At 45.1% G+C, this 14,142-nt stretch overlaps 1 protein-coding gene across 1 annotated transcript in view; it reads left to right on the top strand.

The window, feature by feature from the left end:
• The first annotated feature begins 4,720 nt into the window (after positions 1 to 4,720).
• The window catches only part of WIF1 (Wnt inhibitory factor 1), a 45,018-nt gene continuing 35,596 nt past the window's right edge, over positions 4,721 to 14,142 (top strand). The window contains exons 1-2 of the mRNA XM_086740028.1: positions 4,721 to 4,881; positions 4,980 to 5,119. Coding sequence (XP_086596154.1) covers positions 4,749 to 4,881; positions 4,980 to 5,119 — 273 coding nt within the window. The 5' untranslated portion in view covers positions 4,721 to 4,748. The remainder of the gene's footprint in view (positions 4,882 to 4,979; positions 5,120 to 14,142) is intronic.

The following is a 14,142-nucleotide window of genomic DNA, read 5'->3' as shown; positions in this document are numbered from 1 at the left end:
TTTTTTTTTTTTCCTGCCAGCTCTTAATGCCAGTTGTTTTGGCCTAACCAGCAAGAATTTCAGGGGATCTTTGTTTCTGCTGAAACTGGCAGGAATTTTGTGATTGACTTCAGTTAATAAACCCATTGAAGGCTGAGCACTTCTGAAAATCCTGCTGCAATTTGGCATCTTTGTCTTTATTTAAATTGTGCAGGTGTGAGTTATTACCTACCAATGTTCGCCACAAAGAAACAAATAATTAAAATATATATTTACTATTTCTGTACACCTGAGGGGAAGCAACATAACCTTTGGGGTGAAAATTATCACCTAAGGCCATATTTATGCCCATTACTGTTATAAATTTATGCCTTTTTCTCATTCTTTTTACATTAGTTGTGACTGATGAACAAAGTGCATCAGGCACTGACTTCTATATCCCTCCCTAGATATATCATCATGCAAACCATCCATCCATCCATTCAGTCATTCCAAGGCTGTCATCAGGCGGATGCTGTCAGTTGCAATGAATGTCAGAGCAGGCCGCAAATCCACTATAGATGCATTCCTGTGAAAGTCAGTGGATCTTCAAGCCACATTCACAATGTAGTTCAGTTTTCATATGTTTTGCATTTTGTTAAAGAAAGAACCACAAAATGTTTGCTTTTCCAAGGATATTCCAATCCACTCTCCAGAGTGCTCTCGTCTCAGTTAAAAAGTGACTATTATTCCCCGAAATATGTAAGTTAGGAGAAGGAGACATTTAAATAAGTGATCGAGAAGAAATATAACAAACTTTTAGCTAAATCTTCACATTGAATGCAAGCAGGCAGCAGGAACACAAGCTTTGCAAACCATATCCTCAGTGAATCTCATGGTGGTACAATACTACAGTGGAGAGAAACTCGGTAGAGCAGGCACTGCAGTACAATGGGCCAGTCTCAGCACTAACATGGGGCTCACCTAAGCCTTGGCAGATGTAGCTGGAGAAGAGACACACACTGTGCAAACGCATACGGAGATGTATATGGGGTAGGCTAGTCTATAGATACAAATACGTACCCACTGAATGGTATGTCAGTCACTGCCTACTACTCGTTTCTGTGGAAAGTAAGCTGATCGTTACTGCATTTCTTACTCAGGAGTGTTTATATTGTACCATCACAGGTTCAGAAATCATGTTCCAGGGTTATTACTTGGCAATTAAATTCTCTTCCTTTGCTGGGTCTTAAGAAAGCTCCTTTAAGGGATAAATAACAATGATGTAAATAGTTTTCCTAGAATATTCAAACTTCTTATCGATATCTTAACCTCTTTACAAGTTTCCAAACTGATGAACAGCTGTTCTCTTCTACAGATCTCAACGTATAAGCCCTGCCCCGGAGCTTGCAGGCGGCGGCGGCGGCCGGCAGGGGGCGGCCTCGCACCGGCAGCCGCCCGGGAGCCCCCGGTGCCGCCGCCGCCGCCCCGGAGCCGCTTTCCGGGAGCGGGCAGCGGCCGGGTCAGGGCGTTCGGCAGGCGGGGAGCGGCGGCTCCCGAGTGTCGTAGTTCAGCCCCACTCGGGACCAGGCTACGCAGTCTTTCTCTCACTCCCCCCACCCTCCGAGGTAACAGGGAGAGATAATATAAGAAAAAGGCTCAAGGTTTGGGGCAAGGACAGGGACAAATCCTTAAAGTTACTGTTACGGGCAAAACAGACTCAACTTGGGGAAAAACTATTTATTTCTAATTATTAATAAAACCAAAGCAGGATAATGAGGAAGCGAACAAAAATATTTTCCCCCCACCCTTCCCTCTTCCCAGGCTTAACTTAATTTCAATTATCTCTACCTCCTTTCCCCCCCAAGCAGCATAGGGGGAAAGAGGGAATGGGGGTTATGGTCAGTTCATTGCACATCTCTTTATGCTGCTCCTTCCTCCTCAGAGAAAGAACTCCTCACATTCCTCCCCTGCTCCAGCATGGAGTCCCACCCACGGGCTACAGTCCTTTGTGAACTGCTCCGGAGTGGGTTGTTTTTCCACGGGGTGCAGTCCCTCCAGAACAGCTGTCCCAGCAGGCCCTCCAAGGGCCACAGCCTCCTTCAGGCATCCACCTGCCCTGGCGTGAGGTCCCCCATGGGCTGCAGGTGGATCTCTGCTCCTCCGTGGGCCTCCATGGGCTGCAGGGGGACAACCTGCTCCACCATGAGCTGCACCACGGGCTGCAGGGGAATTCTGGCCAGGAGCCGCTTTACTCTTCCCCCTCCTTCTTCACTGACCTTGACGTCTGCAGCCGTTCCTCTCACAAAAAAAAATTCTTCACAATCGGCTCAGGCAGATGCCTCTCAGGTTCTCTTCACATCTCATCTCCTCTCCACTTCTTGCAGCCAGGCTGGGCCGAGTTGAGCCCAGACGGCCTCCTCATAGGAGGCCAGAGGGTGAGGGTCGCAAGGCCCACAAGGCTTCCGCCTCCCCCTCTCTACCCTCTGCTTCTGCTTCTTAATTTCTTCTTCCTTTTTTATTTTTCCCCTTCTTAAATACATTATCACAGTGGTGTCATCACTGAACATTCTGTCACCAGTTGGCTTGGCCCTGACCACTGGTGGGTCCACCCTAGGCCTGGTTGAGTCCACCAGACAAAGGGGAAACAAGTTCTAGCAGCTTCTCACAGAAGCTGCTGCCGTAGCCCCCCACTAAACAAAAACAACAGACGGGGCAACCTCACCCACTGCTGTAGCCTCCTAACCATGTATGGAGTCGGCTAGGGGAAAGCACAGGGGAGCACGTAAGATCAAACACATCTTACACAAAATAAATAATAATACATAACAAATAATAATAAATAGTAAATAATCACCCTTATCTAGTAATTATCTAGAGGTGGGGCATTTCTGTTAGAGTATATACGCTGACTCCAGCTTTTGGAGTCTAAGCTTTTCCAGCTGGGCAAGTTACTAGGGAAGTACCTGAGGATTTAAGAGAGTGGTATTCCAGCCAGCATCTGCCTGCAGATGTGTTCCTCGGGTAGACTTGTCACTCCCTCTCCAGGTCCCAGCTCCTCACCCATAAAATGGGTGGAAAAGTGTCTGAAAGTGTTCGGAGGTGCACAGATGCCGTACCAGTTACTTGTATATGGAAAATGCAGAGATGTTGTTTTAACGCTCTGCTTCATAATTGCAGGGTATTTATGAAGGTATACATATATAGATACATACATACAATATGTAAGGGTGCATGCTTCTCTCCGATACACATGCATGCTGTTCTGGGAAATCTGACCAAAAGATCCTGAGCAGACAGAACCACAGAAATGAGGGAGGGGTACCTACTCCAGGACAGGAACAGCCATACGGGATTCATGGAGTGATGCATAGACGGCGGCAGATTCCTCAGAAGGAGACACAGGAATCCTCATGGCACAGCATGCCAACAGGAGGGAGAGGTTATCTCATGTGTCGAACCATAAACTTTTTGCTTAAGAAAAAAAAAAAAGAAATCACTGTTACCAGTTTGGCTAAGCTCTTTGCACATGAAAAACAATGGCAGCGCTTGGCATCTTTTCCAGGTGTGTACGCTGACATGGCAAACTCTGCTGAAATGGATCTGTCTGGAAAAGCACGGCCAACTTCATGTTGTTTCCCATGACCTGAAGAATTACGTTTCAGGCAGTTAATGCAGAGGTAACTTCTGCAGTCACACTGACGGGATGCGATGGAGCGCAGTAGTATCCTAGGCAGAAAATACCCTCCAGCTCCTTCCAGAACATTACAGACAGAAATTTGGGAGTTTTGCTCAAACTTTATCTATCCTGGTTAGTTGTTTGTTTGTTTGTTTGTTTTTTAAAAAAAGGCTTGCTTTTTTTTTCTTGAGAAAGAAAGCAGCAAATTGAGAAACTATTTTTTTTCCTTTAAAAGACATGATTCTGTTTTAATAAATTTTTCAATAGAAAATTCTTTCAGCTTTACTAAGTTTCTGTACTGAGTCAGTTCTGATTTCTATGTAAATGGCAACATTTCACTGTTTTTCAGTCTCCACTGTTCCCAAAATCTTCGGACAAAGGCAAGGTGAAAGCCTTCTCTCCCTTTAGCACATGGTCCCTGCTGTACCACCAGGCTGATGGCTTGTTCTGTGAGTTTTAAACTAGAAGAAGGTAGATTTAGAGTGGATATAATGAAGAAATTTTTTACAGTGAGGGTGGTGGAACACTGGAACAGGTTGCCCAGAGAGGTGGTGGATGCCCCATCCCTGTGAAGCATTCAGGGCCAGGTTGGACGGGGCTCTGAGCAACCTGAGCTGGGTGGAGATGTCCCTGCTCCTTGCAGGGGGGTTGGACTGGAGTACCTTTACAGGTCCCTTCCAACCCAAACTACGCTATGATTCTATTCTGCGATTCTAAACTGAGCTTCTTCGAGTTCCTTCAGCCGTGTAGCTCTGCCGTCTTGATGGGGTGAGCACGGGGCGAGGGGCAGGCGGCACCTTGTGCACTCCATGCGCGGTCACGACCGCCCGGTGGCCCGGCCGCCCCGGGGCACGTCTCCCGTGACAGGGCAAGGCGTGGGTCCCGCACCGCGTCCCCGCTGTGCCCGAACCCCGGGGGAGATGCGGCGGGGAGGTGAGGTAGCTGACCGCCGAGGTCCGCTCCGCGCCGCGCCGCCCCCTCCCGCAGCACCCAGCCCCTTCCCGTCCGCCCCGCCCCGCGGCGCCCTCCCGCCGCCGCCCCGCGCCTGTGTCGGTGCAGAGGCAGAGGGCGGGCGCGGCCGGAGCGGCAGGCGGCGGGCGGTGCGGGGAGCATGGCCCCGGCGGGGCGGCTGTGCGCCGCGCTGCTCTGCGGCGCCCTCAGCCTCTGCAGCCTGCGGGCCGCCCCGCGGCAGCCGGACACGCTCTACCTGTGGATCGACGCCCAGCAAGCGCGGGTCCTCATCGGTGAGCGGGGCCGCTCCCCCGAGCCGGGCGGGCAGACCGGGGAGGGGAGCCCGGCCCGTCGGGGCTGCCGCCCATCGCGCCCCCTTTGCCTTTCGCAGGCTTCGAGGAGGATATTCTGATCGTCTCCGAGGGGAAGATGGCCCCGTTCACCCACGACTTCAGGAGAGCCCAGCAGAGGATGCCCGCCATCCCCGTCAGCATCCACGCCATGAACTTCACCTGGCAGGCGACAGGGCGGGTAGGTGCGGGGACGGGGCCGCGGGGCAGGTGGCTCGGCTTTGGATGAGTTGCGGAGACTCTCTCCGAGGCGTGCCGGGCGTGGGTCGGCCGCCGCCGGACCCGCGTGGGCAGCGCCTTAAGCCCCGGGGTCCCGCTGGGTCCCGAGGCGCGGGGAGGGGTGGGGTGGCGGGGGTGGTGGGGGGAGCAACGGGAACGGCGGGCGGATCGCTGGGAAAGTGCGTTTCAAAGTGGGGCTGTGCGGTGCGTGGGAGAGCCGGGTGTCCCGGGAGGAGAAGCGCGGGCAGGCAGTGCTCCCCAAGGAGACACCGGTTGCCTCGGCTTTTAATAAAATTTCACCTGGCGGTGGTTGCGTGGGTGCAGTTTCCTTTCAGCTCTCTTTGGCTCATGGACGTATGCTACAGGTTATTCACTGATCTCCCTTTACTAAACATGCACACTTGATATGTCGTCCTGGTAAACAACAATTCTCTTCTGTAGACTTAATTTTACCAAGCCTAATTGTGAAACCACGTAAATCTGCAGTGTATTGGATCCCTTTGGATTTTTTTGTCGAAAAGATAAGAATGCGTGACATATTTTCCTGAAGAAACATACGCACGATTTGACACACTGACAACATATGTTAAATTTGCATAAAGCTGAACCACGTTAGCACGCGTTATCGTGGACACAGAAAAAAAAAATCATTGTAACATAAAAATGATAGGTAAAACTAATTCTTTTCTACAATGCTGAACATTGACTTCATACAATAAAGAGCTTGATAAAAATGGAGCAGTATTTACCTTCAAATATTCAGTGAAAATTGATTGTCTAATTCAGTTAATTGCAGCTTCACAAATTTGTTTGTGGTTTTGGCTGTTTTAAAATACTCACTCTAACTACAGGACTTGTTTGGCTTTGAGGTGTTGTCTGAGGCCCTTGTAATTTTTGCTGTCCTCACAATGCCTTTGAGTTTAGGAAACACTTAACTCCCTCTTTTAGAGAGGGAGGGGAATGTGGAGAGACAAAACTTACTCACAGTGGCTTGCTCAAGGTCTTTGGTGTTCTAGTCCAGCTTTACAGAGAAAACAACTTTGTATGCCAAGGGCTGGCATTTAAATACCTATAAATAATTAGTGTGTTTTGGGACTATATTTCCTGCTCCGTTTCTCTGACAGTTGCTGTCCATGATAAAACTACTTCTTTTTGGAAAGGAGGATTGAGATGTTAGACTGAACCCTCTCCTTCTCTTGTCCTTGCTCGTGCTCTCCTCTGCCTCCTTTGCTGCCTGCAGGTAGCTCGTTAGGAAAGGATGATTGTGACACTGATTTCAGTAAGAAGAGTGGAAAAGTTAAAGGCAGTATAGACAAGTCTTCCCCTTGATGCAACTTGCAGGATGAAATCCCTCCTGAGCAGCAGCAAAGCTGTTTAACCCCTTATTTCTCCTCCTCTTTGCTGAATTATTGAATTCCTCTTAGACAAAACATAATTAGGAAATGAAATACCTAAATGGTGAAAGTAACATCGTTGCACTACTGTGTTCCTAGAACAGTCTGTTAACTTTCAGGTATTTATGGATCAAACAAGTGTTAAAACTGAGAGACTCTGCATTTGGAGATTTTATAATCCCATCTAGCTACTCCTTCCAAGTTCATCTGTGTGTACAGTCAATATAAACATTGGCACTCCACTCTTATGGCTCTGGATATTTAGATACTTACGCAGGTCTGCAGATGAAGAGTGAGGTTTCAGTCAGCAGCCTAAGCTCAGGAAGGAGTTTCAACCCCTTCATGTTTTAGGAGTTGGGGAAAAAATGCATGTACTTAGCATCCTAGATAAAATGTCTACTTTTGGGTATCACAAAGAGTCCTGTTAGGTTTTGCATCCCTTAGAGGTGTTGTAGAGTACAGCTGCCTGTTACTTACAGTTCATGTCATCTTCTGTGGAAACCAGGACACTTACTGACCCTATGCCACCCAGCCATTTACGTGATGAGAAGGGGCAGGGAAAAAAAAGTGAGTATTTCTGCTGTAGCCCGTAAGGCAACAACATCATTGCCCACAGTAGTGTTGCTAAGAGAAGTAGGATAAAAGTTATTTGTGGCAAAAGAACACAGTTTCTCCACAATTTCTAATATTTTATGAGGGGAAGAAATGAATAAATTTTAGCATGCTTTTTTCAGTGTTCTGTTTTGGTTTTAAGTATACGTGTTCTTAGAAGTTTCCATTGACACATCCAGGAAAGTACTAAATACTTGCTACCGTTATTCTGGCAGAATACTTTTTTTCTGGGAATTTCCTAAGTCAGGGAAGGGGAAGTGGGAAAGAGAAGTGAGGGGAGGAGAGAAGGGGAAAAGAGGAAGGGAAGAGAAGAGGAAAGAGGAGAAGAGAGGCGAGAAAGGAAGAAGGAAAAGAAATGGAAACAGGTACTCTTTGAAGGAAGAAAGGCATTCAAGATATTTAAGTACTAGACTGCTTTCTGTAAAACAAGTGTTAACTAGCATACACTTGTCTCCTCTTTGGTAAAACTGAAATAACTTCTTCTGTGAGTCTGATGCCTTATAGACATCTTAACCTTGTATCCCACTTGAAATTTGAAGATGTTTCTCTAGGTCTCCCGGTTTTGGGGGCTGCCAGTAGTGTATGCCACAGCCTCTCCCCTTTTTGGATCTATGGATATCAGACTTCCCCGGAATAGGTGCAGGAGATCCTGTCTGTGTCACTACGTCGTTCCCGGCCCTGATACCAGCAAGACAGGGGAGTGAGAGAGTGGCTGGGTGGGTGCCTGCCCACCACGCTTGGGATCTCCAGCAGGGCAGGGCAAAGTCTTTCCTGACATGCACCTTGCATCCCTGTTTACACCTGTGGAAAGTGGGTATAAATATCCTGTGGGTAGATTCCATCTACCTGCTCCTGGGATAAATAATGATTCAAGTTGTAGGTGAGTAAATAATCCAACCCAGGGAGTGGCAATACTTCTCAGTCCTCCATTGCTGCCTTTGTCCATGTTCTAGTTCAAAACTATCTCTTGAAAGGAACATTTTAAAGACTAGATTATACCTGTGTAACTTGATGTGGTAAAACCCCACTGCATTTAGATGTTACGTTTCTCTGTGCCCTGGCTCCATTTTATGTGGAAAAGATTTTTTATGATAAACAATTAAAGCCATTTTCACTAGAAAACAGTAACTAAAGGAAAGCATTAGTTGCTTTTAGTCCTTAGTCCATTAGTTCTAATTAATTATGAGGAAATATTAGGGGAAACCCACAATTTAAGGGTCTGAAGGTGCTGAATACTTACTTTTTCTGGTGAGGTCAGGATGAGGCAGGGGTTACGAGCAGGCTAGAGTACTGCAGAATGGGATTGTTATATTTTTATGCACTGTATGTTTTTACCTGTGAATTTAAATGTAAGATTACAGATGTTATGTTCTCTTTTGAAAAAGTGCAATCTAGGTAAACTGGTAGTTACAAAATTGCTCCTTGTTTTGAAAGATTTAAAAAAGCAAAAATCAGTGGTTACGTAGCATACGGTAACCACTAGAGCTCACTGGTGTGCTGCTTGCTCTTATTCTGTGTGGTTTTTGCAAAAGAAAGAGTAATGACTTTTGGGGATCTTATGCTCTGGGAAATATTGCACTTAAAGACTTCCCAATAAGAGAGGAATAGACCCTATGATGCTAACTAATGCTCCGGTGTGTTTCACTATGTCCACCAGTAGAAGGTACCAAAGTAATAACATCATCTCTACAGCATTTAGGAACTTATGACAGGTATTTAAGCTCCAAATCCACAAACACCAATATGCACACTTAACTTTCAGTGGGACTTCTGATAGCAATGAAATTAAGTTCACAAGTGAGTGAGTGTTGGTGGGAGAGAACCATATCAAAAAAAAAAAAAGGTTGATCAGATATGAGAGAAGTGTTTGGGGTCAGGGGAATTATTGTAGCAGCTTGCTCCCTACTCCCAACTGTCATGAACATCCCACGGCTCCTCTCCTGTTGCACGGTTGTATGCATGCCCATAATTTGGCGTTTGAATACTCAGTCCTGTGCTGGTGCATGAATGAGATGTGGCCCCTGTGACTGAAGGATGCATGTATGTATCTCATGGTGCATGGATGAAAGAGTAACTGATAACCTTGAGTAAAGCAAAAAGATGCCCACCTCTTAAGAAGAGGGATGTAGTTCATCAGTGTGTTTTCTGGCACCATTTCTATTTTATAAAGCGGAGCTTAGGAACGGTATATAATTGCAGTTCCTGGAGACTTGTTCCCATCTCAGCAATGTGACCATCAACCTTGAATAGCTCAGTTGATTTCTCTGGAGTTACCTTATGTTGCTGAGACATAGCCTGACCTTGAAGATAAAATGGCATATCCAGCTATGCCAGGGGAAGTTTTGTTTCCTTGCCCGGAGGAAAGCTAACAGACTACCAGTTTCAAGGCATTATTGATGCAATAGAGTGCTCTGTTCAAACATTGCTGTTTCCCTGATAAACTGAAAGAAAACAAAAACCAGTGAATTTCAAAACACTTAATTCTTCAAAGGAAACTTTGCTTCAAAGAAACTGCTGAACTTTTTTGTAAATGTCTTATTTATACCTAGTGATTACAGTTGTGCTTTTCAGCTTGAAAAATGTTTCAAAAGCACAGTTTAGGTTTTTTTTTTTTTATTTCCAATAAAAGTATGACTGTTCTGGAAGTTTGGCCAAGGCAATTGCATAGGCTCGCACTCTTGGGATTTACAGTAGTACCTTCTCTGCGGTTTCATGTCACCAAACAGAGGAAATACTTTGTTTTCTGACCTCTGTACCAAACTTTCCATGTGGAATGTGAAGATGTTTACATACTGTGAGCATGATTTTTAGACAGGGGGTTCTCATATCAAGAGCAGAGCTCCAAACCTTTAATATTGAGATTCTGCTCGGCTGTGGTATTTTGCATCTCAGTGTTGTAGACATGCCACCAGGGATCAAAGTAATGCTGTAGACATCCCACTTTCTTAGTAAAGCAGGCATGTGCCAGCCATCTGTTGTATCTGCTGATAGAAAACAGCAGTAAAGTTTCTCAAAGTTTTGCCAAGAAGAAAAGGGGGGGATTTATTGCTCAGCAGAGATGAGTTACAAGGCACCTTGTAGTGTAAGCTACATCTGGTTTCCATAGTAATTTACTATGGTATATGTGTAAACTACACAATTATTCTTTTTACACAGCAGTGTAAATAAGCCATTCTTCAAGATTTTCATTGTTTATCCTTTCTATAAATATTCTAATACATTTTTAACAAAAAAGCGTAAGTAATAAAATATTCTCACTGCTTTTATAGTAGTAGCAGCATTGTACAACATAACTGTTGTAAAGCACTGGAACTAGCAGGACACCTCAAGCTGCAAGACTATATTTTGTGAAAACATACAGATTTCTCTCCTCATGTTACTAGCAGATTTTCTGGAATATAAAATCCAGGCTGTGTTGCTTTCCTCTTCTTTGTGGAGGTGAAAATGTTTTCTGTTAACATCACCTCTTTTTTTACAGACAGTTTCCCAAGTATGTTCTTAGTGGTCTTAAAGTTAATGCTGTTACAAGTAATGCCATGGAGTAAAAAGTAAGAACGAACCATAATGATAACTAACTGCAAGAATTTTTATTGTATTTAACTTCTTCTGTTGATACCACACTTTTCAAAGAGGTTTTTTTTTACGTAGCTAGGAGTATGAATGGCTTGCTTCTAGCGAAGTGAATTATACACTTGTAAAACAAATATAAGAAACTACACTTTTCTTAGGGCATGCACGTATGTAAGGAATACGGTGTGACCCAGACCTGTGGTAGCTACTTGCATCGTATAGAAGAAAATTTTAAGTATTGTATACCTTACCTCAGAGCAATGACTTCCTAATTAGTATTTTTAAAGCTTTCGAGAAAATTCATCTCAAAACCTTTTTTGTTTTGCCTTCCTGTGGCTTTACACTTGGCTTGCCAGGCTTTGTTCTTTTATTTTCCTTTTTGTGCATAAATTCCACCTTTTGAAGGATGCTACTTTACTTCTATTAGTCTCTTTTATTCTGCTGTTCAACCATGTTGGAGTTTTTGTTTTGCTGGGGTTTTTTTTTGTTTGTTTGTTTGCTGATTTGCTTTTTAGCTGTTTATTTGTGGCCAAAGTCTTCACTGCTACTACAGACTGTAGCCCGGATGTGGTGGTAAGTGCAGTAACCCAAAATGCAGAGCAAAGAATGGACAGCTGCATTGCAGTAGCCTTTCCATAAGAAAACATAGTGTTCTTTGCAGTGAATTATATGTATAAAATGTAGTAGATGTCTGTTGCTGTAGGTGTATGTTTCAGTAAAAGTAGAAGATAGCTTTACTGGTATTTTCTGTTATGTAAATGGCTTTTTTGAAAATTTTAAATGGAGGAAACACATAATCAATCACATTTTGGATAGGCTGTTGAATGCACAGTTGACTTTACATTTTTTCTCTTCTGTTTGGTTTGTGGAGACTGATATTCTGAAATTTTAGTTGTAATAAACTGTGGTTGTAATAAAATATATACAATAATGTGTGTGATAATGTAATGAAAGACTGGCTCTTCTTATCCAAAATAAAGTTGAGATCCATGTACAAAAAGCACCTAGTCTATCTGTGACATTTTGAGCTGAGCAAATTGTATAAAAGAACAGAAGTCCTGCTTGATGAGTACGTATGCGTTGAGATCAGCGGTTTTCCCCTTGGGTGGCACTCTGGCAGGTGACGTGTGAGCTGACAGTCCTACAGGGCCTCTGCCTGCATCACTGGTCCTCCCAATGTCTAGTGAGACCTGCCAGTCTGTAGAAGAACCTGCAGAGGATCCATCTCTTTCCTTACACTTACTTCATAGAAGAAAGAGCTAATTAGGGAAAAACAGACACATCCTCAAAGTTTTTTGAGGCATGTTCCCATCCCTTCATGCCCCTTCCCTCGGCTCACTCCAATACGTCCCTGTCTCTCTTGCACTGGGGAGCCCAGGACTGGACCCAGCACTCCAGCTGTGGTCTCACCAGTGCTGAGCAGAGGGGCAGGATCACCTCCCTCAACCTGCTGCCAGGGCTCTGCCTGATGCAGCCCAGGAGGCTGTTGGCCACCTTTGCCACAAGGGCACATTGCTGCCTCATGGTCAGCTTGGTGTCCACCAGGATCCCCAGTTCCTTCTCTGCAAAGCTGCTTTCCAACTGGGTGGTCCCCATCATATACTGGTGCCTGGGGTTGTTCTTCCCCAGGTGTAAGACTTTTCTCTTCCCCGTGTTGAATTCCGTGAGGTTCCTGGCAGCCCATTTCTCCAGCCTGTTGAGTTCCTTCTGGATGGCAACACGACTTTCTGGCATATCAGCCACTCCTCCCAGCCTTCTATCACCTGCAAACGTGCTGAGGGTGCATGCTGTCACAACATCCAGGTCATTAATGAAGATGTTAAAGAGTGTGAGACCTAATATCACCCATGAGGTGTGCCACTAGTGACTGGCCTCTGACTGGACTTTGTGCTGCTGATGATAACCCACTGAGCCCAACAGTGCAGCAGTCCACCTCATTTATGTAAATTCCACTTCCTCACTTCTTCTGTGGGGATGTTGTGGGAGACAGTGTCAAAAGCCTTACTAAAGTCAAGGTAAACAAAATCCACTACTCTTCTGTCATCCCCCAAGCCAGCCATTAACACAAAATGGGCCAGGCAGGAATACAAAACTGAGACTGACTTGTACAATCACAGCAAAGCAGCAAACCAAGATCTGCCTCAGAAAATGTAATATAAATAAAGCAAAGACAGTGATACTGTTGTACAGAGGCACTGAGAAGACTTTATGCAGCTACGATACCTGAAATCCACCATAGTATGTGGATTCATAGTCCATTCATAGAAGACCACTTAGCTGCACAAAAATGCTGAGGAGGAGCTACCTGACAAGTTTTTCTGACTTGGAGAAGAGGCACGTGAGGGATAGAAATGCCTTTGTAGAAGCTTACAAAAATTTGAGATGGACTTTTTTTCAGCCAAACAACAAGAAAACCCCTGGATTTTTTTGTACCTACTATGAAAGTTTACTTTGTTTTGCAACCAACTGGTGGAATCCAGCTTGTTTGGCCGTACAAGGAGAAGTGGGCAATTACCTTCCAGCTGCTTCAGCACTTGCTGCCATCGCTGCCAAATACTTCAATAAATAACTTAGAGACCAAACACTGCTTTCAGAACTGGTCCCACAAATCCTCTGAAGTTGCCCCTTAGCCTGAATAAACAGCTACCTGAACCCAACTGATCCTAAAGGAAATAAATATGCCTGACATCAAACCTGGAAATCTCCCAGCCTCAGGTTTTGGCCCATCACCAGGGAAAACAAACTCCCCAAACAGCAGCCCGCTAATGAGAAGACCTGTCACCAGCTCTGAGCGCTGAGGCACAGAAACCAGTAGCAAGAGCAGCAGAGCCAGCCTTCACAACGATGGCTGGCCAGAGGAGGAGAGGGCAGGCTCTTGGATCATCCTGACCATCAGAGAATGAGTTCAGAGGTTTCAGTATGAGCCTATTTTTTTCTGAGAAGATGAGGAAGACATGGAGAGATCACAACTTGTTGATGAGCAGGAGAAGATAGGGTCTCCTTGCAATGTTTTCTACTTGTTCTCAGCTTGCAGATGTGTGAATATTGATATAGTGAATGGGAATCTGAGACTAAGAACCATATAGGCAAATAAAAAAGTTCACTGAACACCTTCAGTAAGGAGTACAAGTACCAGCTTCAGCCTGTTCCTTCTAAACTGCTGTAAACACTGCTTTCAGTTTTCTAAGTTTGAGCCTTAGCCAGTTCTCTTTCTTGCAGAGGTTCTGGAAAATAAATTGAACTGTTGAAATAGAGTCCATTTGAGTGACCAGGTTGAAACAAATTTATTTTTTTCCTTGTGAAGCCACAAATACATCAAGTAGCTGCAAACAGCTATGTGCCTGCAGTGTTCCATGCAGGAGCCTTCAGGGAGAACAGGCAGGTTGCATAGCAGAGCACATCAGCGTCT

This window comes from Chlamydotis macqueenii, chromosome 1, assembly GCF_036417535.1.
Source record: "Chlamydotis macqueenii isolate bChlMac1 chromosome 1, bChlMac1.mat, whole genome shotgun sequence".
Lineage (NCBI taxonomy): Eukaryota > Metazoa > Chordata > Aves > Otidiformes > Otididae > Chlamydotis > Chlamydotis macqueenii.
Note: the sequence above shows the minus strand (reverse complement) of the source record. Positions and strands in the feature narration are given on the sequence as shown.